The following is a 24,647-nucleotide window of genomic DNA, read 5'->3' on the forward strand; positions in this document are numbered from 1 at the left end:
ACGCTTCGGTCAATTCGACCGAAGCTCAGTACAACCAATTGGGGATTCGGTATGTTATATTCCCCACCCCATAAAAATAGTTTCGTCCGTGAAACTCTCATCCATACCACAGCTCCACTCATCAAACAGATGAGGATAAATCTCACACGTTACTTTCTCGAGTTTCCAAGGGCTTCGTACTTGACGCACCCATCCATCCACATATACAGAATCATAGAGTTCTGTAAAATCCTCTCCTCACAAGTCCAAAATGCACATCAAATGTTAGTTGTATGCCCTAGAAGCTTATCAGGCTGACGCATTTTATTTTCTATGGGACATATATTTGTACTTAATCTTTATTATTTATACAATTGGGCCTTTTATTTCATTCATGTTAAATGTGTCCATGAATCGTCCTTTGAATTAATAAGATGATAATATGTATTCTCAAGAGTTGAGAATTTGAGATACATATTATTGGTGATTAATTCATAAATGCTCTCAATCGGAGGATCATCATGGGGACGATGATTGATCCGGTAAGATTGATGTGTGTGCCGCTTCCCTTTTGGGATGACGAATCTCAAGTCATCAGTGTGGGGACACTGGAGCGGACATGCAGGTGGTTGTTGGAGAACAAGGGTACTGAGCGTGACCAACTACGAACAGTTACATGGATGTCTACTCATTCGTCAGTAACTGGTTCGATGTTGCAGTGGTACAACTGATCCTTAGACCTGCGACACCACGGGCATTCAATATGAGGCTACTGTAGTTTGACTATGCAACAAACTATGATCCTAGCCATGGGTCTTAGTAGTATATGTTGGCTGCAGTCGGTTCATATCAGGAATGGGTGTGTGTTTATAGGGGATCTATCGCTCTCGGTAGAGAGATAATTAGTTCTATGCTATTTGTAAGGCAAAGCTCAGAAATCCTCGGCCGGGGTAATATGGTGTATGGAAAGATGTTTCCAAGAGTAACAATAAGAGCTTTTGTCTGATCAAATTTGTCATATGACGGGTGATGGGGTTTGACGAATATTCCATGACCTCCACTCAGTTGGAACTATGCGATAGAAGGATTGTATTGTACGGTAACTGCACCTAGAGGTTCAGTCCGATATTCACTTCTGACTGGATTGCCACTACATGCTGCTAGGCGTCACTGGTGGATTGTGGGAACCAATAGAAATAATTATTAACAATTAATTATTCTATTAGGGTAGAGTCAAAAGAGTTTGAGCCATTGAAAGGAGTTTCGATGATGATGTAAATGGGGATCGCATCATATCTCACTACCAGACAGAATTCAACCTATTAGGTCACACACATAAGAAATCGCGCATGATCGATATTTAGGAAACGATAAAAGAAGTTTATCAGATGGATTAATTACAATTATAATATAGTTAAATACTAAAGTTTACTAATTTATTAGTAAAAGGACTAATTTGCAATTGTTGTAAATTAGAGGTATTTATGTGTAAAAGTTGCATGGTGTATTTACTAATCGTTAGTAAATAATATGAGGACTTATGTGTAAATGTTACACACGAATCGAATTAGAATTAGGATTCGGAATTCGGTTAATATCATAACAAACTTGCGGGTTGATGGATAATCAAATCGGAATAGGATTTCGATTAGGATTACGTTAGGGTTTTCTCATTATAAATATATGTCATATGACATATTAAAATTAATGGAAAATTAAGTAAAAAGGAAAAAGAAAACCCTAGCCGTCAATCCTTTTTCTTTCTTAAGTCCTCCACAATAAATCCATCGATTTCGATCTTCAAAAGTTGCTAGCACATCTAGAATATTGATTCATCTTCCTCTAGTCGACGCAAGAGATTAATTTGTGATCGGATCACGGATTGAAGCGGTCGTCTAATTCGATCAAGGGCGTGATTTCGTGTGGACGTGAGTAGAGGCCGGGTGCGTTCGCGGCTTAGCGAGGACGAACAAATTTTACCAATGATTATCGACTTCGCGGTGATCTCGACCCGCGCGAGGTAAAAATAAAAATATAGATCCTATTTGATTAGATCAATTAGATCTATTATTAATGATCTAAAATGAAACACGAGGTGATCTTTGGTGTTTTCAAGAAAATTTTTAATTGTGTTATTTTCTTCCGCTGCGTACACATGATTTTCTTACAATACCGGTGTATTAGAGACCACCCTTTTGTGTACTATTTTGGACAGATATTGTATAACTATATGTTTCACTCTTATTGCTTTAGTATTCTCCTTTTACCTTGTTCTAGATGATAGATCTATTTGTGCTCTTATATCTCTAGATGTTGATTATCTTTGGTTTTATTTTTCGCTGTTGATGTAGACGCCTTATATGTGCTGACATATGGCGGGTCTGGGCATGCTACCGGGAGGGCCTCTGCCGGTCCCGGGGCGTGACAGATTAGTTTGGTATCAGAGCCTAGGGTTGAGTCTTAGTGGACCTAGCAAACTTTAGGCCGGTTGGACTATAGGAAATAGGCTCGTGAGAGACGAGGTCTAATTGACTTGTGAGCGAAAGTATTATGATTGGATTTTATGACAACTCTAAAAAGTTAGAGTTTGATCGGAGTGTATGGCTTCTAACTTCGCGGAGGGTTACGTTGGCGGCCGACAACGTAATATCGGGAGTTAGTAGTGGAGGACACTTCCTTACTTTTGTATGATTTGGGCATTTATTTATTTGAGCGGGGTTGCGATAGCGTGGGTTTTACTAACTTGCGCTTTTATGATGTTGTAGTGACAATGCCGACGACTCGCTCCAAGTCTATCGGAGCGGACAATGCGGCGAACTTTGAGGAGGTGGAGACCTCCGCTACCTCCGGATCTGGCGAGGTCCGTGAGTTGAGGAGCTAGCTTCCGGCCCTCACTCACTTGGTCGCGCAGCAGGTGGCGGCATTACGGCAGCAGGGAGATGCGGCGCGCCGGCAGGAGGCGCGGATGGAGCGACTGGAGGATTTGCTTAGGCAGCAGGCGGCTGCCAGGGAGGCAGAGGTGTCCACACCTCCACCAGCACCGACAGTGATTGCGACACCGAGGGCGCCATCTCCAGGGCCCGGTACTCTGAGGACATCACCGGATATTGCTCCTCGGGGAGAGGAGTTCGTGGCACCACCAGCTCAGGTGCCTGTAGCGGCGGCAGCTTTCCCCATGATAGCCGAGGGAACTGAGCGGGATCGGCTCATGGAGTGCCTTAGTGAGTTCAGGCGATGCAGTCCACGGACCTTTGACGGGGAGAACGTGGACCACTGGATAGTGGAGTAGTGGCTTATGCATATGGAGAAGCTTTTTCGAGATACCTTTGTGGAGGAGAGAGACAGAGTGTGCCTCGCCACACACTTCTTGGACGGCGAGGCCTGCCGTTGGTGGTTGGATATTCTGGACAACCCCAACACAGACTTGGCAGCGATCTCTTCGGCGAGGTTCAAGGAGCTGCTTCTGGCGCACTACTTTTCTACCAACGCCAAAAGGAAGATAGAGCAGAACTTGTGCAGTTTACGCCAGGGGGATCGGTCAGTGGCCGAGTACGAGAGGGAGTTTTCTCGGCTACTCCATTGTGTACCTTTTGTGGTGCGGGATGACGAGGACAAGGCCCGCATTTTTGAGCGTGGATTGCGGCCTTCGATCTTTTGGTTGGTGCAATCCTCTAACCTCCAAACCTACCGGGAGGTTGTGGACCGTGCACTCATTGTGGAGGCTGGAGCGGCAGACCTTCAGGAGCGACGCGAGGCCCTAGACAAGGGCAAGGGCAAGAGGATAGCGGCTGAGGGTGCGAGTCAGACGCACTCGCGGAGGCCGCCGAGGCATCCCAGGAGCCGGAGCCAGTCACGAGGACGTGGCCAGTCTACCCAGCGAGGAGGACCTGATCGACACCAGGCCCCGCGCTGCGTGATCTATGGTGGCCCACATTTCCCACGACAGTGCACGCGTAGTCGGGGCAGGTGCTATCTGTGTGGCTAGGAGGGCCACTTCCAGTCGGACTGCCCGAAGGGTTCAGCGCCAGCGCCATCATCATCATCGGCATCAGCACCAGCTTCACCGGGTCCCAGCCAGAGGACACTTCCTGCACCTCACCAGGCCGGGGGGCCACCTGTCCAGCGGCAGATGGAGGGGTCACGACAGGCCCCGAGCGGGCGCATGTACGCGGCTCAGACTAAGGAAGCGGCAGCAGCCGAGAATGTGGTCGCAGGTATCATTTTACTTTATGGTATTCGAGTACGAGCATTATTTGATACCGGTGCATCGCATTCATTCATAGACCGGCTGTTTGCCGAGTTGCATGGTATTCCACTGACATCTTTGTTGCATCCTGGACGAGTTGTTGTACCCGATCACACTTTAGATATTCGGGAGTTCTGCCCCAGTTGCCCTGTTCGGGTTGGAGATTCGATTATGCCCGTAGACCTTTTAGCTTTGCATAAACTCGGAGAGTTTGATGTTGTCTTGGGCATGGATTGGTTGACTAAGTACTACGCCACTATCGATTGCAAGGATCGAACTGTGACATTTAGAGAGCCGGGGCAGGCGGAGGTTGTGTACCGTGGATGCCAGAGTTCGCTATTTGCGATGACAATTAGCTCCTCTCGAGCTAGGCAGTTGATTAGTAGAGGTTGTGTGGCCTACTTGGCTACTGTTGTGTTCAGGGGTGATGGTGATGCCCCCAGGGTTGAGGATATCCCCGTAGTGCGGGAGTTTGGAGATGTATTTCTAGCAGAGCTTCCAGGCATGCCCCCTGATAGGGAGATTGAGTTTGTGGTAGATCTCGTCCCCGGGACTACTCCAATCTCAAAGGCGCCCTATAGGATGGCACCAGCAGAATTGAGAGCTGAAGGCACAATTGCAGGATCTTTTGGATAAGGGTTTTGTGCGACCGAGTGTGTCACCTTGGGGAGCGTCGGTCCTATTTGTAAAGAAAAAGGATGGATCACTTCGCTTGTGCGTGGACTATCGTGAACTTAACAAAGTCACGATTAAGAATAAGTATCCATTGCCGAGGATTGACGATCTATTTGATCAGCTACAGGGGTCTTGTGTGTATTCCAAGATCGACCTGCAGTCGGTATATCACCAGCTAAAGATCAAGCCTAAGGATGTGTCAAAGACGGCTTTTAGAACACGGTATGGATATTATGAATTTACTGTGATGCCGTTCGGGCTTACTAATGCCCCGGCAGCTTTTATGGATGTTATGAACCGTGTGTTTAAGCCTTATCTAGACAGGTTCGTCGTGGTATTCATCGACGACATCTTTGTGTATTCCCGGAGTTATGCGGATCACGAGGAGCATTTAAGGCTTGTACTTCATGTACTTCGGGAAAGGAAGCTCTATGCCAAGCTGAAAAAGTGTGAATTTTGGCTTAGACAGGTGGCGTTTTTGGGCCATGTGATTTCAGGATCAGGCATAGCCGTGGACCCGAAAAAGATTGAAGCTATTAAGGATTGGCCAAGACCGACGAGTGTCACGGAGATTCGGAGCTTTCTTGGTTTGGCCGGCTACTACCGACGGTTTGTTTAGGGATTTGCGAGATTATCCACTCCCCTCACGAGGCTCACGCATAAGGGCACCAAGTTCATTTGGAATGATGCGTGTGAAAGGAGCTTCCAAGAGTTGAAGCAGAGACTGACTACCGCCCCGATCCTAACCTTGCCAGTTACTGGAGCAGGGTATGTGATTTATAGCGACGCTTCCTTTAATGGATTGGGATGTGTTTTGATGCAGGACGGGAAGGTGACCGCGTATGCTTCTCGCCAACTAAAGGATTATGAAAGGAACTATCCTACTCACGACTTGGAATTGGCGGCCGTAGTCTTTGCATTGAAGCTATGGCGCCATTACCAATACGGCGAGCGGTGTGAAGTGTATACGGATCACAAAAGCTTAAAGTATCTATTCACTCAGAAGGAGTTGAACTTGAGACAGCGTCGATGGTTTGAGCTGCTCAAGGATTACGACTTGACTATTCTTTACCACTCAGGTAAGGCTAACGTGGTGGCGGATGCGCTAAGTAGGAAATCGACGGAAAACTTAGCGATGCTTGTGGTTACTCAACCGCCGTTGATCGAGCAGATGAAGCGGTTGGAGTTGGAGTTGGTGGCACCTGATACCCCTTTGAGACTGATGACTTTGGTTGTGCAACCTACACTTGTGGAAAGGATTAAGAAAAAGCAAGTCTCCGATGTGGAGTTGCAAAGTATTCGAGCTAAGATGATTGATGGTTGCACCAGTGACTTTTCTATGGACGGTGTGGGATTGATGCGTTTCCGCGGACGGATCTGTGTACCGGCGGATTTGGACATTAAAGAGGACATCCTTCAAGAGGCACACCGAGCACCGTATGCTATACATCCGGGAGGCACGAAGATGTATAAGGACTTAAAGTTGCTCTATTGGTGGCCCAGGATGAAGAAAGACATTGGTGAGTTTGTTGCCAGATGTCTAACTTGCCAACAGGTGAAAGCCGAATACCGGGTTCCCGCGGAAAAGTTGCAGAGTTTATCGGTTCCGGTATGGAAATGGGAAAAGATCACCATGGACTTTGTGATGGGATTACCCCGCTCGCAGGCCGGGCATGATGCTATTTGGGTGATCGTGGATAGGTTGACAAAATCGGCACATTTCATACCTATCCACACTACTTGGACTGGTGAGAGACTCGCGCAGGTATATTTCGATGAGATTGTGCGATTGCATGGGGTCCCTACATCTATTGTATCAGATCGAGACCCCCGATTTGTGTCTCACTTTTGGCGGAGCTTACAGGATGCCTTGGGTACGCGCTTGGACTTCAGTACAGCTTTCCACCCTCAGAGTGATGGGCAGTCAGAGCGCACTATACAGACACTTGAGGACATGCTTCGAGCCTGTGTGATTGACTTCCAGGGAGGATGGTCGCAGCATCTACCGATGGCAGAGTTTGCTTATAACAACAGTTATCAAGCAAGCATCAAGATGGCACCGTTCGAGGCACTCTATGGACGGAAGTGTAGATCGCCACTTCATTGGAGTGAAGTTGGCGAGAGATTGGCTTTAGGCCCAGATGTGCTCCAGGAAGCAGAGGACAAGGTTCGCATTGCTCGGGAGCGATTGTTGACANACTTTCTGGTGGGTCGTAGACAGTGTTCCGACCTATGGTTCGAACCCTGAGGATTGAGATCTGAAGACTAGCACCAAAACCCGAAAAATAGGATTTTTGGTTAGCTCTCGGGTAGCCTTCATTGGACTGTGTACCGGTACAGGGTTGATGGCTGTACCGGTACAGGGTTGATGGTTGTACCGGTACGGGATCGTGTACCGGTACACAGGCAGCTTCCCAGCCAACCCGAGACTCGGGTTTGGCATTTTCGTGGGATGTGTACCGGTACGTGGGCCCGTGTACCGGTACGCAGTGACAGTTTTTGAATGGTCGAAACTCAGGGGTATTTTTGCAATGTGGCTTCTCTATTTGTATCCCCACGCCCCTAGGGCTCTCCCCTGAGCTGAGAAGGGTGGAGAACAAGTTGAGTGAGGCCCTCTCTTCCCCTCCTTTGATTTGATCCCCATTTTGGATGGATTTTGGTGGATTAATTCCTCTTTTTGCCTTTTGGAGCCTTTTCCACCATTGTTGAAGCTTGGAGCTTGGTTTTGGTGCATTGTTGAGGGGAGATCTTGGGACTTAGAGAGTTTAGAGCTTGGATTGAAGCTTCTAAGAGGTAATCTACTTGTTCTCTCCCTCTAGAATTGAGTTTTATTGTTGGTTTTGAGATGAAACCCTAGAATGGAGACTTAGGGTTTGAATTGGGCATTTTTGATCTAGGGCGTTTGGAGCTTGATTAATTGGATTAGAACCTTCCATTGGTTGGATTGGAAGGGATTTAGCTCTCTTTTGGAGCTTGGGAAAGATTTTCTACTCCATAGGCGAGATTTTAGCCCTTTCGCCTTAATGGTTAATGTTTGATCTTATAATTGTTCGTAACGCTCGTGTATCTCTTCGCTCCTTATTTTTAGGATATTTAGAGACTCGTGGACTACTCCGTTCGGCGAAACGAAGGACTACGCGACGGTTCGGTGGGTTTGACCTAGCCACACAATGAGAAAACCTTATTTGTGAAGATTTGAGTATCGTTAAATGAAAAAGCATGCATAATCACGTTAGATATATTTATTATGAATTTTAGAATGCTTAACATGCCTATGTAATGTATAGAAAATTTTCGGACCTCTATATGATAGAGAGCTTGGATGTGAGACTTAGCATTCTAATTGAGATTTGAAACTATAATTCCTATCATGAAAATGAACATTACTTTCATGCATTTAACCTTTATGCCCAATAGTGACATTAAGAACTTTGGAAGCCTAGAGAGGCTTGAGGACTTAGACTATTTGAGAATTGAGCCAATGTCATAAAGAGGCATTGGGCCCAGGCTATAGTGAACATTGGTATTAATGTCTTAATTGGAACATAGAATATGAATTGGGCTTGATTAGTTGTGATACTTAAGTGTCATAAAGAGGCACTAAGCCAGTGGGTGTTGGGTTATCACATTGTGACATAGAGTTAGACCGTTGGGTTACTAGTAGCTATTGCCATGTTTGAGACATGAGGGTTGGATACTTGAGCCTTTGACTACGCTTGCTTGCCATTTGTGCTCATTCGCACATGCTTGTGAGGGTCGCTCCCTACAAGCCGGCACTCCGGAGTTAGCCTACGCGACCTATGTTCGGTCGTGCGGTATTGAGAAGCCTACTGGGTCGAGTGGGACAGACACATTCCAAGAGCAGGAATGTTGGGCTACCACAGGCACTTAGGCGGCACAAGCTGGACTACCTTGGGTAGGTCCTTAATTGGAAATGAAAATCGACATGGCGTTGAGTGGATTTTAATCACTACTAGATAGAGAGTAGTGGTAGGATTACTTGGATTTGCTTCTAGCGTAGTGTTGGACACTTGAGTATACATATGTACATGTAGCATGCTAGGAAATATTGCTTATCGCATTCATGTAAACATTGCTTATGTCACGCCCCAATCCCCGCCAATTTGTTCGGGTTCGGGTCACGTCAACAGACGCCGGGCGGACAGAGCCTCCCCTGTCCTCCCAAGGCTCTAACAACAAGTATAAATAGGCAATCAACAAACGAATTGCATATATAATAGAAGACTTGCACCAGGGCAAGCAACAACGGAAGCGAAAGCTCTAAGCTAAATATACACACACATGATATTTGATTAAATTTAAACCAAATACAAGTAAAACTATTACAATTCCATTCAACCATTATATCTTTTATATTTAGTCATCCACCAAACACACGCTTGTTTACAACTTTACATCTCACTAATTCAACAAAATAAAGTTGATACGTATACACCAAAAGGGAATGACTACAAAATGCTTAATGTCCCGGTGGCCGCTATCTATGGCGCTACACCCTTGCCTCGGTCCTCCGCCGCCCCGTTCGTGCTAGGACCTGTAGGGTTAGTGGTGTGAGAACTAAACAAAGTTCCCAGTGGGCTCGGCATCCGACCTCGCCGACTTACCCACTAGGTCCATCCAGGCATAAGTATTTCAAAGGAGGAAAAGTAACCACTACTAATGCGACTAATACTATGCCTGCAAGAAAGAAGTCAGTGGATATATAATTCAATGCGATAACGGAAATGCATGCATGCTCCAATCATAATCAAGCTTTGGCTCTTACCCAATCTTGCCGGTTAACTCTGTTAACCCCAATAACTCACAACCCAAAATCCCTTAATAACTGGGGACTCGAACCTCCCTAGGGACCATCAACTGGTGGGACTTTACCTCGCCCAGTGGTGACCAACTCTGGAGCGCACCGCTCGAGGGGGAGCGACCTCCCTCAAGCCAAGACGTAATGTGAGTATCGATCTAATCCCCAACTTGAGGATTCATAGCCACATGTCACAATGCCGATGTCATGATAGGTCTCTACCTATTCATTCTTGCCACTCTCAAGGCCATATCCGTGATGGTGCCATAATTTGGTTAAACTATGTTTAATGCTTTATCTCTCAATGCCAATCTTGTTTCTATGTCAATGTCACCCTTGTTTTCTATTGTCCAAGTCCAACCTCACATTCACACATCTTGAGGGTCCAATCACACATGTCCATTTTGGTTCTATCGTCCACTATGTTCAACTACGTTAGAAACATATAAATGAAGTCAAACCAAGTTCCATATGTATCTACCCTACTATACATGAATGGGTATATATATACATATATACTCAAGAATAGAGAAAACAGATATAGAAGGGAATCCAACGATTCCGGCGTGCACCCCCCACCTCTAATAATCGTGTGGGTGTAGTATATGACGACTCCCGGATTTTATGAAAGCCGCTTCCGCGCCCTATAATCAAAACGGTGCCATATTAGGCCTTTTGTACATGAACTATACTCTAACATTTTCGTAATGTTAAACGGAGTTGCCCAACGTGTTTAGGGCACCCCCAATTAGGTTTTCACGGGTCAATTTGTCCCCGAACAGTCCTAGGGCAAAAGCCCCAAATTCAAGCCCTAATATTGTCATTTAGGGTTTTCCTATGAATCGATCCCAACCTTAAGCAAACAATAGCTTAGGATCATCTAAGAAGCATCCTAGTAAGGTTTCTAGACCCTTGGAACCAACCCTAGGGCTTCTATGGCAAACCCTACCCAACCACTATGAGAGCACTTGAGCTCTCATCGGTTCCATGGAGTTCAAGGCATATAGAAGGCTCCCATGGTCAAAAACAACCCAAAGCTCCAAAACATAGGGATTAAAACCAAGCCCTAGACTCATTCTACCAAAAACTAACCTTAGCCCAAGCCCCTCCAAGTCCTTCTTGTGGGAGAGCTTGTAGAACCCACCAAAGCCTCCAAATCCACCTTCCCTTGCTTCTTCTTCTACTTCTCCAAGCCCTAGAGCAAGAGTTTTAGAGAGAGAAAGAGAGGAAATGGGAGAGAAGGGTGAAAATGGCTATGGGAGAGAGAGGGGTGTCCACATATAGTGTTGTGACAATTGCATTTAAGCCCCTCAACTTGTTTCCCCTTGATCTGCCCAGATTGGGCGTTTTTCGCCTTCGGGGACCGGTCTCCCCGACCAGGGACCGGTTCCCGAACGTGGGTGTTCCAGGACTCAGCCAAATTTTCGAGTTTTTTTTGGCTGATGCGCAACGAGGGACCGGTCTGCCCCTTCAGGGACCGGTCTCCCGAGGACCGGTCTCACCACCAGGGACCGGATGCCTCAGGACTTCCTGGCAAGCTACGTGTACGGGGACCGGTCTTTCCTTCAGGGACCGGTCCCCGAGAGCACAAAATCTGGGACTTAACCAGATTTTCTGATTCTCTCTCTCGAGTCCCTTTTAGCTTCTCTTATGAGCCCTAATGTGCTCAGGGTCCATTCTAACTCATTCAATTCCGCATTCCGCTCGTTTTGACGGAACTCGGCACGATTTACGAGGGATGTGGTATGTTACAGCTTACCATAGTAGAGCATGATCTTCATAATTTCTTAAAGCAAATCATGATTGTTACTTGTGGTCATGTAGGGACATACTTGTTCATAATGAAATAGATGTGCATCTTAATTGACAAAATGTAGTATCTTAGCATTTTAATTATGCTTTCATAAATGCAATTTATTCATTATTATTGCTCTCTTTTTAGACTTACCCTTTCTTTGGGGCCTAGTGGTGCATTGAGCTGAGGTCAGTAATTGCCCACTGGGAACTATAAATTATAGTTCTCACGCCCTCTGTTTTATGTTTTCTTTCAGAGCCTTCCACGCTGGGAGAGGCTAGGGACCGAGAGAAGGGCGTTGTTTCGAGCTAGCTCTTCGGCGAGTGACGAGTTGATAGGTGGTCTACCTCTCGATGTTTTTATTTTGGAGAGGTTGAGAGCTGTACCGGTGTATTAGAGACCACCCTTTTGTGTACTATTTTGGACAGATATTGTATAACTATATGTTTCACTCTTATTGCTTTAGTATTCTCCTTTTAGCTTGTTCTAGATGATAGATCTATCTGTACTCTGATATCTCTAGATGTTGATTATCTTTGGTTATATTTTTTGCTGTTGATGTAGACGCCTTATATGTGCTGACATATGGCGGGTCTTGGAATGCTACCGGGAGGGCCTCTGCCTGTCTCGGGGCGTGACACCAGCGATGTCGGCTGGACGTGCGTCATCACCGCGTTAGCCGGAGGGATCGAGAGCGCCTAGCGGCCGAGTCTTTGCCGCTAAGGTAGAGGAGCTGTAAGATATAGATCCCGAGGATCTAAAAAGTAAGTAACACCTAGAGGGGGGTGAATAGGTGTAAAAACGGCAAACTCAAAAATCTCGATGCAAATGAAACTAAATAGCGGAAAATAAAATAGCACACCGAGAATTTAACGTGGGAAAACTCCAAACCGGAGCTGAAAAAACCACTGGGACCGATCGCGCGAAGAAAATCCACTTAAGAAATCATTGAGTACAAGTGATTTTGACAAAATACACGACTAATTCTACCGATTTCTTGTTGAATGGTGATGCTCGCCGGTCCTCGATCGATAGAATCCACCAATCGACCTCGCCAGCAACCTCCTGTGCGGGCGTCAACGGCCTCAACTCTCGAAGCGTCCACCGAATCCTTGGCTACACGCCGAAATCCACGCGCGATCTCCTTCCGGAGTTTGTAGATCGAAGAGCTTGCAGCGTTTGCGCTGCAAGGAGTTGCGGCGAGGTCGATTGGTGGATTCCTATCGGATCGAGGACCGGCGAAGATCACCATCAACAAGAAATCGGTAATTGAGTCGTGTATTTTTGTCAAAATCACTTGTACTCAAGTTTTCTTAGTGGATTTTCTTCGCGCGATCGGTCCCGTGGCGTTTTTTCACTCCGGTTTGAGTTTCCACGTTAAATTCTCGGTGGCTATTTTATTTTCCGCTATTTAGTTTCATTTGCATCGAGATTTTTGAGTTTGCCGTTTTACACCTATTCACCCCCCTCTAGGTGTTACTTACTTTTTACATCCTCGCGGACTATTCTTACAGCTCCTCTACCTTAGCGGCAAAGACTCGGCGCTAGGCGCTCTCGATCCCTCCGGCTAACGCGGTGATGACGCACGTCCAGCCGACATCGCTGGTGTCACGCCCCGGGACAGGCAGAGCCCTCCGGTAGCATTCCAGACCCGCCATATGTCAGCACATATAAGGCGTCTACATATACAGCAAAAAATATAACAAAGATAATCAACATCTAGAGATATCAGAGTACAGATAGATCTATCATCTAGAACAAGCTAAAGGAGAATACTAAAGCAATAAGAGTGAAACATATAGTTATACAATATCTGTCCAAATAGTACACAAAAGGGTTCGTCTCTAATACACCGGTACAGCTCTCAACCTCTCCAAAATAAAAACATCGAGAGGTAGACCACCTATCAACTCGTCACTCGCCGAAGAGCTAGCTCGAAACAACGCCCTTCTCTCGTCCCTAGCCTCTCCCAGCGTTGGAAGGCTCTGAAAAGAAAACATAAACAGAGGGCGTGAGAACTATAATTTATAGTTCCCAGTGGCAATTACTGACCTCAGCTCAATGCCACACTAGGCCCAAAGAAAGGGTAAGTCTAAAAGAGAGCAATAATAATGAATAAATTGCATTTATGAAAGCATAATTAAAATGCTAAGATACTACATTTTGTCAATTAAGATGACAATCTATTTCACTTATGAACAGTATGTCCCTACATGACCACAAGTAACAATCATGATTTGCTTTAAGAAATTATGAAGATCATGCTCTACTATGGTAAGCTGTAACATACCACATCCCTCGTAAATCGTGCCGAGTTCCGTCAAAACGAGCGGAATGCGGAATTGAATGAGTTAGAATGGACCCTGAGCACTTTAGGGCTCATAAGAGAAGCTAAAAGGGACTCGAGAGAGAGAATCAGAAAATCTGGTTAAGTCCCAGATTTTGTGCTCTCGGGGACCGGTCCCTGAAGGAAAGACCGGTCCCCGTACACGTAGCCTGCCAGGAAGTCCTGAGGCATCCGCGTCCCTGGTGGTGAGACCGGTCCTCGGGAGACCGGTCCCTGAAGGGGGCAGACCGTCCCTCGTTGCGCATCAGCAAAAAAACTCTCGAAAATTTGCTGAGTCCTGCGAACACTCACGTTCGGGACCGGGTCCCTGGTCGGGAGACCGGTCCCCGAAGGCGAAAAACGCCAATCTGGGCAGATCAAGGGGAAACCAAGTTGAGGGGCTTCAAATGCAATTGTCACAACACTATATGTGGACACCCCTCTCTCCCATAAGCCATTTTCACCCTTCTTCTCCCATTTCCTCTCTTTCTCTCTCTTAAAACTCTTGCTCTAGGCTTGGAGAAGTTAGAAGAGAAGCAAGGGAAGGTGGTGGATTAGAGCTTTGTGGGTTCTACAAGCTCTCCACAAGAAGGACTTTGGAGGGGCTTGGGCTAGGTTAGTTTTTGGTAGGAATGAGTCTAGGGCTTGGTTTTAATCCCTATGTTTTGGAGCTTTGGGTTGTTTTTGACCATGGAGCCTTCTATATGCCTTGAACTCCATGGAACCGTATGAGAGCTCAAGTGCTCTCATAGTGGTTGGGTAGGCTTTGCCATAGAAGCCCTAGGGTTGGGTTCCAAGGCGTCTAGAAACCTTACTAGGAGCCTTCGTTTAGATGATCCTAAGCTATTGTTTGCTTAAGGTGGATCGATTCATAGGAAAACCTAAATGACAATATTAGGGCTTGAATTGGCGGCTTTTGCCCTAGGGACTGTTCGGGGACAAATTGACCCGTGAAACCTAATGGGGTGCCAACACGTTGGCAACTCGTTTTAAATTACGAAAATGTTAGAGTATTAGTTCAATGTACAAAAGGCCTAATATGGCACCGTTTTGATTATAGGCGCCGGAAGCGGCTTTCATAAAATCCGGGAGGTCTCATATACTACACCCACACGATTATTGAGAGGTGGGGGGTGCACGGCCGAATCGTTGGATTCCTTCATATATCTGTTTTTCTATTCTTGAGTATATATGTATATATAACCATTCATGTATAGTAGGGTAGATACATTAGGAACTTGGTTGACTTCATTTATATGTTTCTAACGTAGTTGAAACTATGGACGATAGAACCAAATGGACATGTGTGATTGGACCCTCAAGATGTGTGAATGTGAGGTTGGACTTGGACAATTAAAAACAAGGGTGACATTGGACATAGAAACAAGATTGGGCATTGAGAAAAGCCATTAAACATAGTTTTAACAAATTATGGCACCACGGATATGGCTGAGAGTGGCAAGAATGAATAGGTAGGACCTATCATGACATCGGCATTGTGACATGTGGCATGAATCCTCAAGTTGGGATTAGATCGATACTCACATTACGTCTTGGCTTGAGGAGGTCGCTCCCCCTCGAGCGGGTGCGCTCCGAGTTGCGTTCACCACTGCGAGGGTAAAGTCCCACAGTGATGGTCCCTAGGGAGGTTCGAGTCCCAGTTATTAGGGATTTTGGGTTGTGAGTTATTGGGGTTAACAAGTTAACCGGCAAGATTGGGTAAGAGCAAAGCCTTGATTATGATTGGAGCATGCATGCATTTCCGTTATCGCATTTGAATTATATATCCACTGACTTCTTTCTGCAGCATAGTATTAGTCGCATTAGTAGTGGTACTTTTCCTCCTTGAAAAATACTTATTGCCTGGATGGACCTAGTGGGTAAGTCGGCGAGGTCGGATGCCGAGCCACTGGGAACTTTGTTTAGTTCTCACACCCACTAACCCTACAGGTCCTAGCACGAACGGGGCGGCGAGGACCGAGGCAAGGGGTAGCGCATAGATAGCGGCCACGCGGACATTAAGCATTTTGTAGTCATTCCTTTTGGTGTATACGTATCAACTTTATTTTGTTGAATGTGAGATGTAAAGTTTAAACAAGCGTGTGTTTGGGTGGATGACTAAATATAAAAGATTAATGGTTGAATGGAATTGTAATAGTTTTACTTGTATTGGGTTTAAATTTAATCAAATATCATGTGTGTTATATTTAGCTTAGAGCTTTCGCTTCCGTTGTTGCTGTGCCCTGGTGCAAGTCTTCTATTAATATGCAAATTCGTTTGTTGATTGCCTATTTATACTTGTTGTTAGAGCCTTGGGAGGACAGGGGAGGCTCTGTCCGCCCGGGCGTCTGTTGACGTGACCGCGAACCCGAAACAAATTGGGCGGGGATTGGGGGCGTGACATAAGCAATGTTTACAATGAATGCGATAAGCAATTATTTCCTAGGCATGCTACATGTTACATATGTATACTCAAGTGTCCAACACTACGCTAGAAGCAAATCAAGTAATCCTACCACTACTCTCTATCTAGTAGTGATTAAAAATCCACTCAACGCCATGTCGATTTTCATTTCCAATTAAGACCACCCAAGGGTGTCCAGCTTGTGCCGCCTAAGTGCCTGTGGTAGCCAACATTCCTGCTCTTGGAATGTGTCTGTCCCACTCGAGCAGTAGGCTTCTCAATACCGCACGACCGAACATAGGTCGCGTAGGCAATCCGGAGTGCGCTTGTAGGAGCGACCCTCACAAGCATTGTGCGAATGAGCACAAATGGCAGCAGCGTAGTCAAAGGCTCAAGTATCCAACCTCATGTCTCAAACATGGCAATAGCTACTAGTAACCCAACGGTCTAACTCTAGATCACAATGTGATAACCCAACACCCACTGGCTTATTGCCTCTTTATTGACACTTAAGTATCACAACTAATCAAGCCCAATTCATATTCTATGTTCCAATTAAGACATTAATACCAATGTTCACTATAGCCTGGGCCCAATGCCTCTTTATGACATTGGCTCAAATTCTCAATAGTCTAAGTCCTCAAGCCCTCTAGGCTTCCAAAGTTTTAATGTCACTATTGGCATTAAGGTTAAATGCATTGAAAGTAATGTTCATTTTTCATGATAGGAATTATAGTTTCAAATTCAATTAGAATGCTAAGTATCACATCCAAGCTCTCTATCATTAGAGGTCCGAAATTTCTATACTTAATTACTAGGCATTGTTAAGCTTCTAGAAATTCATAATAAATATATCTAACGTGATTATGCATGCTTTTTCATTTAACGATACTCAAATCTTCACAAATAAGTTTTCTCATTGTGTGGGCTAGGTCAAACCCACCGAACGTCGCAGTAGTCTTCGTTTCGCCGAACGGAGTAGTCCGAGAGTCTCTAAATATCTAAAATAAGGAGCGAAGAGATACACCGAGCGTTACGAACAAATTATAGATCAACATTAACATTAAGGCGAAAGGGCTAAAATCTCGCCTTATGGAGTAGAAATCTTTCCCAAGCTCACAAATTAAGGAGAAGCTAATCCCTTCCAATCCAACAATGGAAGGTTTCTAATCCAATTAATCAAGCTCCAAACGCCCTAGATCAAAAATGCCCATTCAAACCTAAGTCTCCATTCTAGGGTTTCACGCTCAAAACAACAATAAAACTCAATTCTAAGATGGGAGGAACAGTAGATTACCTCTTAGAAGCTTCAATCCAAGCGTCTAAACTCTCTAAAGTCCAGAACTCTCCCTCAACAATGCACCAAAACCAAGCTCCAAGCCTTCAACAATGGTGGAAAAGGCTCAAAAGGCAAAAAGAGGAATTAATCCACCAAAATCCATCGCAAATGGGATCAAATCAAAGGAGGGGAAGAGAGAGGGCCTCACTCAACTTGTTCTCACCTTCTCAGCTCAGGGGAGAGCCTTAGGGGGCGTGGGGATACAAATAGAGAAGCCACATTGCAAAAATACCCCTGATTTCGACCATTCAAAAACTGTTCATGCGTACCGGTTACACGGGCCACGTACCACGTACACATCCACGAAAATGCAAACCCGAAGGTCTCGCGTTGGCTGAGGAGGAGCCTGTCCGTGTGACGCTGTACACGATCCCGTAGCGTTACAACATCACCCATGTACCGGACAGCATCAACCGTGTTCCGCGGTTAACAGTCCAATATGGAGGCTACGCTGAGTAAGCAACCAAAAAATTGCATATTTCCGGTTTTGGTGCTAGTGCTTCAGGATCTCAATCCCAGGTGTGTCGAAAACCATAAGGTCGGAAACACTGTCTACGATTCGCCACAGAAGTGCGTGGAAAAACTCAGAACACTTCCAATCACGTCAACTCGCCAAATTTGCTAAAGGCTCCAGTTTCGTGTTATCATTCCCCCTCCTAAACGAGTTTGTTGTTCTGTCGTAACTTCAAAAAGTAATAATACCTCAAGCCCCTCATCTGTAAACGAGTGGAATAACATCTTCCGCCAGCGAGCTCTCCAACTCCCAAAGTAAGCCTCGGCCGCTGCTTGTCGGTGCTCCAAGAGCACCTTCACGTACGAGATATCTCACTCGAGCGTCGGGAGCAGTGCTTTACTTCCGAGCCAAAAATCCTCAAAGGTTGCTCTTGAATAAGCTCGAGATCATCGTCAGACTCACTGGGTTGTAGCATCAACACCGTCGAAGCCGGATCATGGAGTCTGTACCTCCGAAGGACCAGATAATGAAACACATTGTGTACACCGATTTAGGTTGGGCCGGTAGAAGCAGTCGATACGGGCTAACCGGGCTATAACTCTCAAAACCTCATACGTGTCAATGAATCGGGGGCGCTCAACGTTACCCCGAATTCGCAAATCTCAATTCCTCTGCTGGTCGGGCCGAGAGCTTTCAAGGAAGAGAATGATCTGCCAATCTGAAAAACTCCAAGATCGTCGTCGAGCTGCTTGTGCGTATGAACTCTGTTTGGGCGCTGACTCTGGCGCTGTCACAAGGATCGCTCCCTAGAAACGAATGAGCGAACATGCCTAGCCTTCCTGGGAGCACTCTGGCCTAAGGAACCAATCTTTCTCGCCAATTCACTCCAATGAAGTGGGCGACGTACATTCTGTCCATAGAGTGCGTCGAGAAGGTCCATCTTGATCTTGCCTTGATAACTGTTGTTTAAGCAAACTTCCTGCCATCGGCGTATGCTGCACCTGGCCTCTGGGGAGTCAAATCACACAGGGACTCGATAAGCATGTCTCAAGTGTTCTGTAAGTGCGCTCTGACTGGCCCATCATCTGAGGGTGGAAAGCGTGTACTGAAGTGCGCAAGGGGTACCAAGCATCTGTAAGCTCCCGCCAAAAAGTGAGACACAAATCGGTGGGGGTCTCTATTGATACATAGAATGTAGGGGACCCCATGCAATCGCACAATCGTCATCGAAAGTATACCTCGCGCGAGTCTTCACCATTCATGTTAGGAATTGTGAAATAGGTATGATAATGTGCCAGATTTTGTCAACCTATCCACGATCACCCAATTAGCGATCATGCGGGCGCCTGCGAGCGTCAGGGGGTAATCCCATCCAAAGTCGCGATGGTGATCTTTTCCCATTTCCATACCGGACGATAAGCTCTGCAACTTTTCGCGGGACCCGGTATATTACGGCTTTCACCTGTTGGCAAGTTAGACATCTGGCAACAAACTCACCAATGTCTTTCTTCAATTCTGGTCCACCAATAGAGCCAACTTTAAGTCCTTATACATCTGTCGTCGCCTCCTCGGATGTATAGCATTACGGTGCTCGGTGCTGCCTCTGAGGACTGTCCTCTTTAGATTGTCCAAATCCGCCGGTTTACACAGATCCTGTCCGCGACAAACGCAATCCAATCCCACACCGTCAATAGAAAAAGTCGACTGCGTGCAACCTATCAATCATCATTAGCTCGACAATACTGTTGCAATCACATCGGGGCTTGCTTTTTCTTAGATCCTTTCCACAGTGTTAGGTTGCACAACCAAAGTCATCAGTCTTCAAAGGGGGGATCAGGCTGCCAACCACTCAAACTCCACCGCTTCATCTGCTCGATCAACGGCGGTTGAGTAACCACAAGCCATCGCCTAAGTTTTCCGGTCGAATTTGGCCTACTTATTCGCATCGCCACCACGGTAGCGCTTACCTGAGTGGGTAAAGAATAGTTCAAGTCGTAATCCATGAGCAGCTCAAACCATCCGCAAAGGTCTCAAGTTCAACTCCTTTGAGTGAATAGATACTTTAAGGTTTTGTGATCCGTTACACTTCCCACACGCTCGCCGTATCTATGTAATGGCGCCATAGCTTCAAATGCAAGCTACTGGCCGGCCAATCCAAGTCGAGGGACGACCGGCAGGCGATAAGTAGTGGTAGATAGTATCTTTCATATATCCTTATTAGATTGGCGAGAAGCATACGCGGTCACCTTCCCGCCTGCATCAACACATCCATCCATTAAAGGGAAGCGCGCCTATAAATCACATACCCTGCTCCAGTAACTGCAAGGTTATAGGATCGGGCGGTAGTCAGTCTCTGCTTCAACTCGTGAAGCCTCCTTTCACACGGCATCATTCAAAATGAACTTGGTGCCCTTATGCGTGGAGCTCGTGGAGGGGAGTCGGAAAACTCTCGCAAATCCCTAAACAAACCGTCGGTAGTAAGCCGGCCAAACCAAGAAAGCTTCCGAATCTCCGTGACACTCGTCGGTCTTGGCAATCCTTAATGCTTCAATCTTTTTCGGGTCACGGCATGCCTGATCCTGAAAATCACATTTGGCCAAAAACGCCACCTGTCTAAGCCAAAATCACACTTTTTCAGTTGGCATAGAGCTTCCTTTCCCGAAATGTACATGAAGTACAGCCTTAATGCTCTCGTATCCGCATAACTCCGGAAATACACAAAGATGTTCGTCGATGAATACCACGACGAACCTGTCTAGATAACGCTTAAAACACACGGTTCAGTAACATCCATAAAAAGCATGCGGTGATTAGTAAGCAGCCGACGTCAAAGTAAATTATAATATCCATATCCTGTGTTTTCTTACATAAAAGCCGTCTTTGACACATCTTAGGCCTTTGATCTTTAGCTGGTGAATATACCGACTGCGAGGTCGATCTTGGAATACACACAAGACCCCTGTAGCTGATTCAAAAGATCGTCAATGCGCTCGGCAATTGGATACTTATTCTTAATCTGTGACTTTGTGAAGTCACATTAGTCCACGCACAAGCGAAGTGATCCATCCTTTTTCTTGACAATAGGACCGCACGCTCCCAAGGTGACACATCGGTCGCACAAACCTTATCCAAAAAGCATCCCTGCCAATTAGTGCTTCAGCCTCTCAAATTCTGCTGGGTGCCATCCTAGAGGCGCGCGTTTGAGATTGGAGAGTTCGGGGACGAGAATCTACCACAAAACTTCAATCTCCCTATCAGGGGCATGCCTGAAGCATTCTGGCATAGAAATACATTCTCCAACTCCCGCACCTACGGGCGATATCCTCAACCCTGGGGCTCACCATCACCCTTTGAACACAACAGTAGCCAATAGGCCCACAACCTCTACTAATCAACTGGCCTAGCTCGAGCAGGAGCTAATTGTCATCGCAAATAGCGAAGCTCTGGCATCCCGTACACAACCTCCGCCTGCCCCGGCTCTCTAATATGTCACAGTCGATCTTGCCCATCGATAGTGTGCGTGAGTACTTATGTCAACCAATCCATGCCAAGACAAACCTCAAACTCTCCGAGTTTATGCAAAGCTAAAAGGTCTACTGGCATAATCGAATCTCAACCGAACAGTGCAACTGGGCGCAGAACTCGCCGAAGGATCTTAAAGGTGTGAGTCGCTGGGTACACAATGTGCCCAGGTGCCAACAAAGATGATCAAGTGGAATACCACTGCAACTCGGCAAACAGCCGGTCTATGAATGAATGCGAGGACGTATCAAATAATGCTCGTACGTCGAATACCATAAAGTAAAATGATACCTGCGACCAATTCTCGCGCTACTGCGCTTCCTTAGTCTGAGCCGCGTACATGCGCCCCTCGGGCCTGTCGTGGACCCCTCCATCTGCCGCTGGACAGGTGGCCCCCGGCCTGGTGGAGTGCCAGGAAAGTGTCCTCTGGCTGGGATCCCGGGGAAGCTGGTGCTGATGCCGATGATGATATGGCGCTGGCGCTGAACCCTTCGGGCAGTCGACTGAAGTGGCCTCCTGGCCACACAAGATAGCACCTGCCCGACTAGCGCTGTGCGACTGGTCGTGGGAAATGTGGCCACCATAGATCACGCAGCGGCGGGCCTGGTGTCGATCAGGTCTCCTCGCGGGTAAGACTGGCCAGTCCTCGTGACTGGCTTCCGGTCCGTGGGATGCCTCGGGCGGCGCTCCGCCGATTGCCGATTCTGACTCGCACCCTCAGCCGCTATCCTCTTGCCCTTGCCCTTGTCTAGGGGCCTCGCGTCGCTCCTTGAAGGTCTGCCGCTCCAGCCTCACAATAGTGCACGGTCCACAACCTCCCGGTAGGTTATGGAGGTATTTAGAGGATTGCACCAACCAAAAGATCGAAAGGCCGCCATCCACGCTCAAAATGCGGGCCTTGGTCCTCGTCAATCCCGCCACACAAAAGCGTACACAATGGAGTCAGCCGTAGATAGAAAACTCCCTCTCGTTACTCGGCCACTGACCGTCCCCCTGGCGTGTAAACTGCACAATGGCCTGCTCTATCTTCCCTTTTGCGCGTTGGTAGAGAAGTACGTGCGAGAAGCCAGCTCCTTGAATCCTCGCCAGAGCATCGTGCAGTCTGTTGTTGGGTTGGTCCAGAATATCAACCACAACGGCAAGGCTCGCGATCCAGAAAGTGTGTGACGAGCCACACTCTGTCTCTCTCCTCCACAAAAGGTATCTCGAAAAAGTTTCTCATTATGCATAAACCACTACTCCACTATCCAGATGCGTCCACGTCTCTCCCGCGTTCAAAGGTTCCGTGGACCCTGCATCGCCTGAACTCACTGAAGGCACGTCCATGAGCCAGATCCCGCTCAGTTCCCTCGGCTATCATGGGGAAAGCTGCTCGCCGGCTACACGCACCTGAGGCTGCGTGGTGCCACGAACTCCTCTCCCGAGGCAGCAATATCTGGTGATGTCCAGAGACGGCGCCTGGAGGATGGCGCGCCTCCGGGCGTGGCGCAATCATCTGGACATCTGTCGGTGCGGTGCGAGGTGTGACACTCTGCCTCCCTGGCAGCCGCCTGCCTGCCGCTAAGCAAATCCTCCAGTCGCTCCATCCGCGCCGCCTGCCGTGCGCGCGCCGCCATCTGCCCTTGCCTGCCGTTAAGGTGCCGCCACCTCTGCGGCGACGCCAAGTGAGGTGAGCGGCCGGACACGGTGAGCTCTCAATGCACGGGACCTCGCCAGATCCGAGTAGCGGAGTCTTCCACCTCCTCAAAGTTCGCCGCATGGTTCCGCCGCGAGAGACTGGGAGCGATGGGCGCAGGGGCACAGACAACAGCAGAAAAGCGCAAGGGAGGAACCCACGCGAGCGCACCCGCCGCACATAAAGAAAGGCCAAAGAGACAAAATGAAGGAAGTGGCCGCCACGAAGATAACGCCCGATGGACGTATGGGGCGGCCAGCAACGTAACCCGCGCGGAAGGGGAGTCCAGACACGCCGAGCAACGCGAACGTCGGAGAGGGGGCAGAAAAGCCAAGCAGTAAGACCGGGCGGGCACAGGGGCAATTAGACCGTAGCGCCGCGCACGAGCGGAGGGCGGAGGCAACCGGCAAAGGGGGCGAGGGGCACGAAGACGCAACCCGAGGGCGGGGAGACCAAAACGAAAAGCGGGGGACGCCCGCACCGCAGATGGCCCTGTCCCGGGAGCATGCCGATACCCGCCAGGGTGGGGAGGGCACACACGAGAAGGCGGCGACCACAACAGCCAGAAGAAAGAACAAAGAGAAGCAAACAGCGAGAGCAGGAAGCACAAAGAGAGCGAGGCAGTCGAGAACAACGGGAAAAGGAGAAGACGAAAGCAAGAGAGGGAAAATAGAGGGAGACAAGAGCGGGCCAAAAGAGGACACAAAAGGGGGCGCTAAGACACCGGGAGGGGAAGAAAAGCAGGGGGACGCGAGCGGAACGAAAGACACAAGTAAAAGGGGCCGGAAAACACCAAGCACCGGGGGGCGTGGAGGGCATGAAGAGAGAGCGAAGGGAGCGAAGCAAAGAGGAGCGAGAGGGGATGGGGACGCGCGCGGGCGAGGCCCGCGAAGGCGAGAGCGAGGGGGGATGGGGGGGCCGCGCGAAGCCTGCGAACGCGACCCCGGGCCTGACGCACCGGCCACACGAAAGCAGCGCCGGGAGCGAAGGTTAGACGACGCCTCAGCCGGAGCGATCACAAAGGAATCGCGCGGCGGCGACGAGAGGAAGAGGAAGCCGAGGCGAGAGAGGCGAGCAACGGGAGAGCGTAAAGCAGTGGAGGGGGAGGACGGAAGAAAGAAAAGGAGGACGGCGAGGGGGGTCGGTCCGGGGACTGAACAGGGGCCATGAGTTGAGAGGCAGGAGGACAGAGAGGGAGAAGGAAGAAAACGCCGAACGGAAGCCGAAGCGAAAGCGAGGCCGACGGGGAGGAGCAGCAACCCGAAGGTGATGAGTTAAACCGAAGTCCGAAGCCGAAGTCGAAGGCAGGCCGGCGCGCCCACCCACACCCGCGGAACAGGTACACAGAGCGAGCCGTCAGATGAGGGACTACACGAGGTAGGGCAAAGACACCAGCCACTGCGGACACAAGAA

At 47.9% G+C, this 24,647-nt stretch overlaps 2 protein-coding genes across 2 annotated transcripts; both read left to right on the forward strand.

Moving 5' to 3' along the window:
* The first annotated feature begins 3,280 nt into the window (after positions 1 to 3,280).
* Positions 3,281 to 23,086, forward strand: LOC109704653. The gene is made up of 2 exons (XM_020225418.1): positions 3,281 to 3,516; positions 22,876 to 23,086. Exons 1-2 carry the CDS (start codon positions 3,281 to 3,283, stop codon positions 23,084 to 23,086), a joined length of 447 nt encoding a protein of 148 aa, XP_020081007.1.
* A 634-nt stretch (positions 23,087 to 23,720) lies between these two features.
* On the forward strand, positions 23,721 to 24,404 carry LOC109704654 (G patch domain-containing protein 4-like). The gene has a single exon (XM_020225419.1). The coding sequence runs from the start codon at positions 23,721 to 23,723 to the stop codon at positions 24,402 to 24,404; it is 684 nt and encodes a 227-aa protein (XP_020081008.1).
* Positions 24,405 to 24,647: the final 243 nt, after the last annotated feature.

This window comes from Ananas comosus, unplaced genomic scaffold (assembly GCF_001540865.1).
Source record: "Ananas comosus cultivar F153 unplaced genomic scaffold, ASM154086v1, whole genome shotgun sequence".
Lineage (NCBI taxonomy): Eukaryota > Viridiplantae > Streptophyta > Magnoliopsida > Poales > Bromeliaceae > Ananas > Ananas comosus.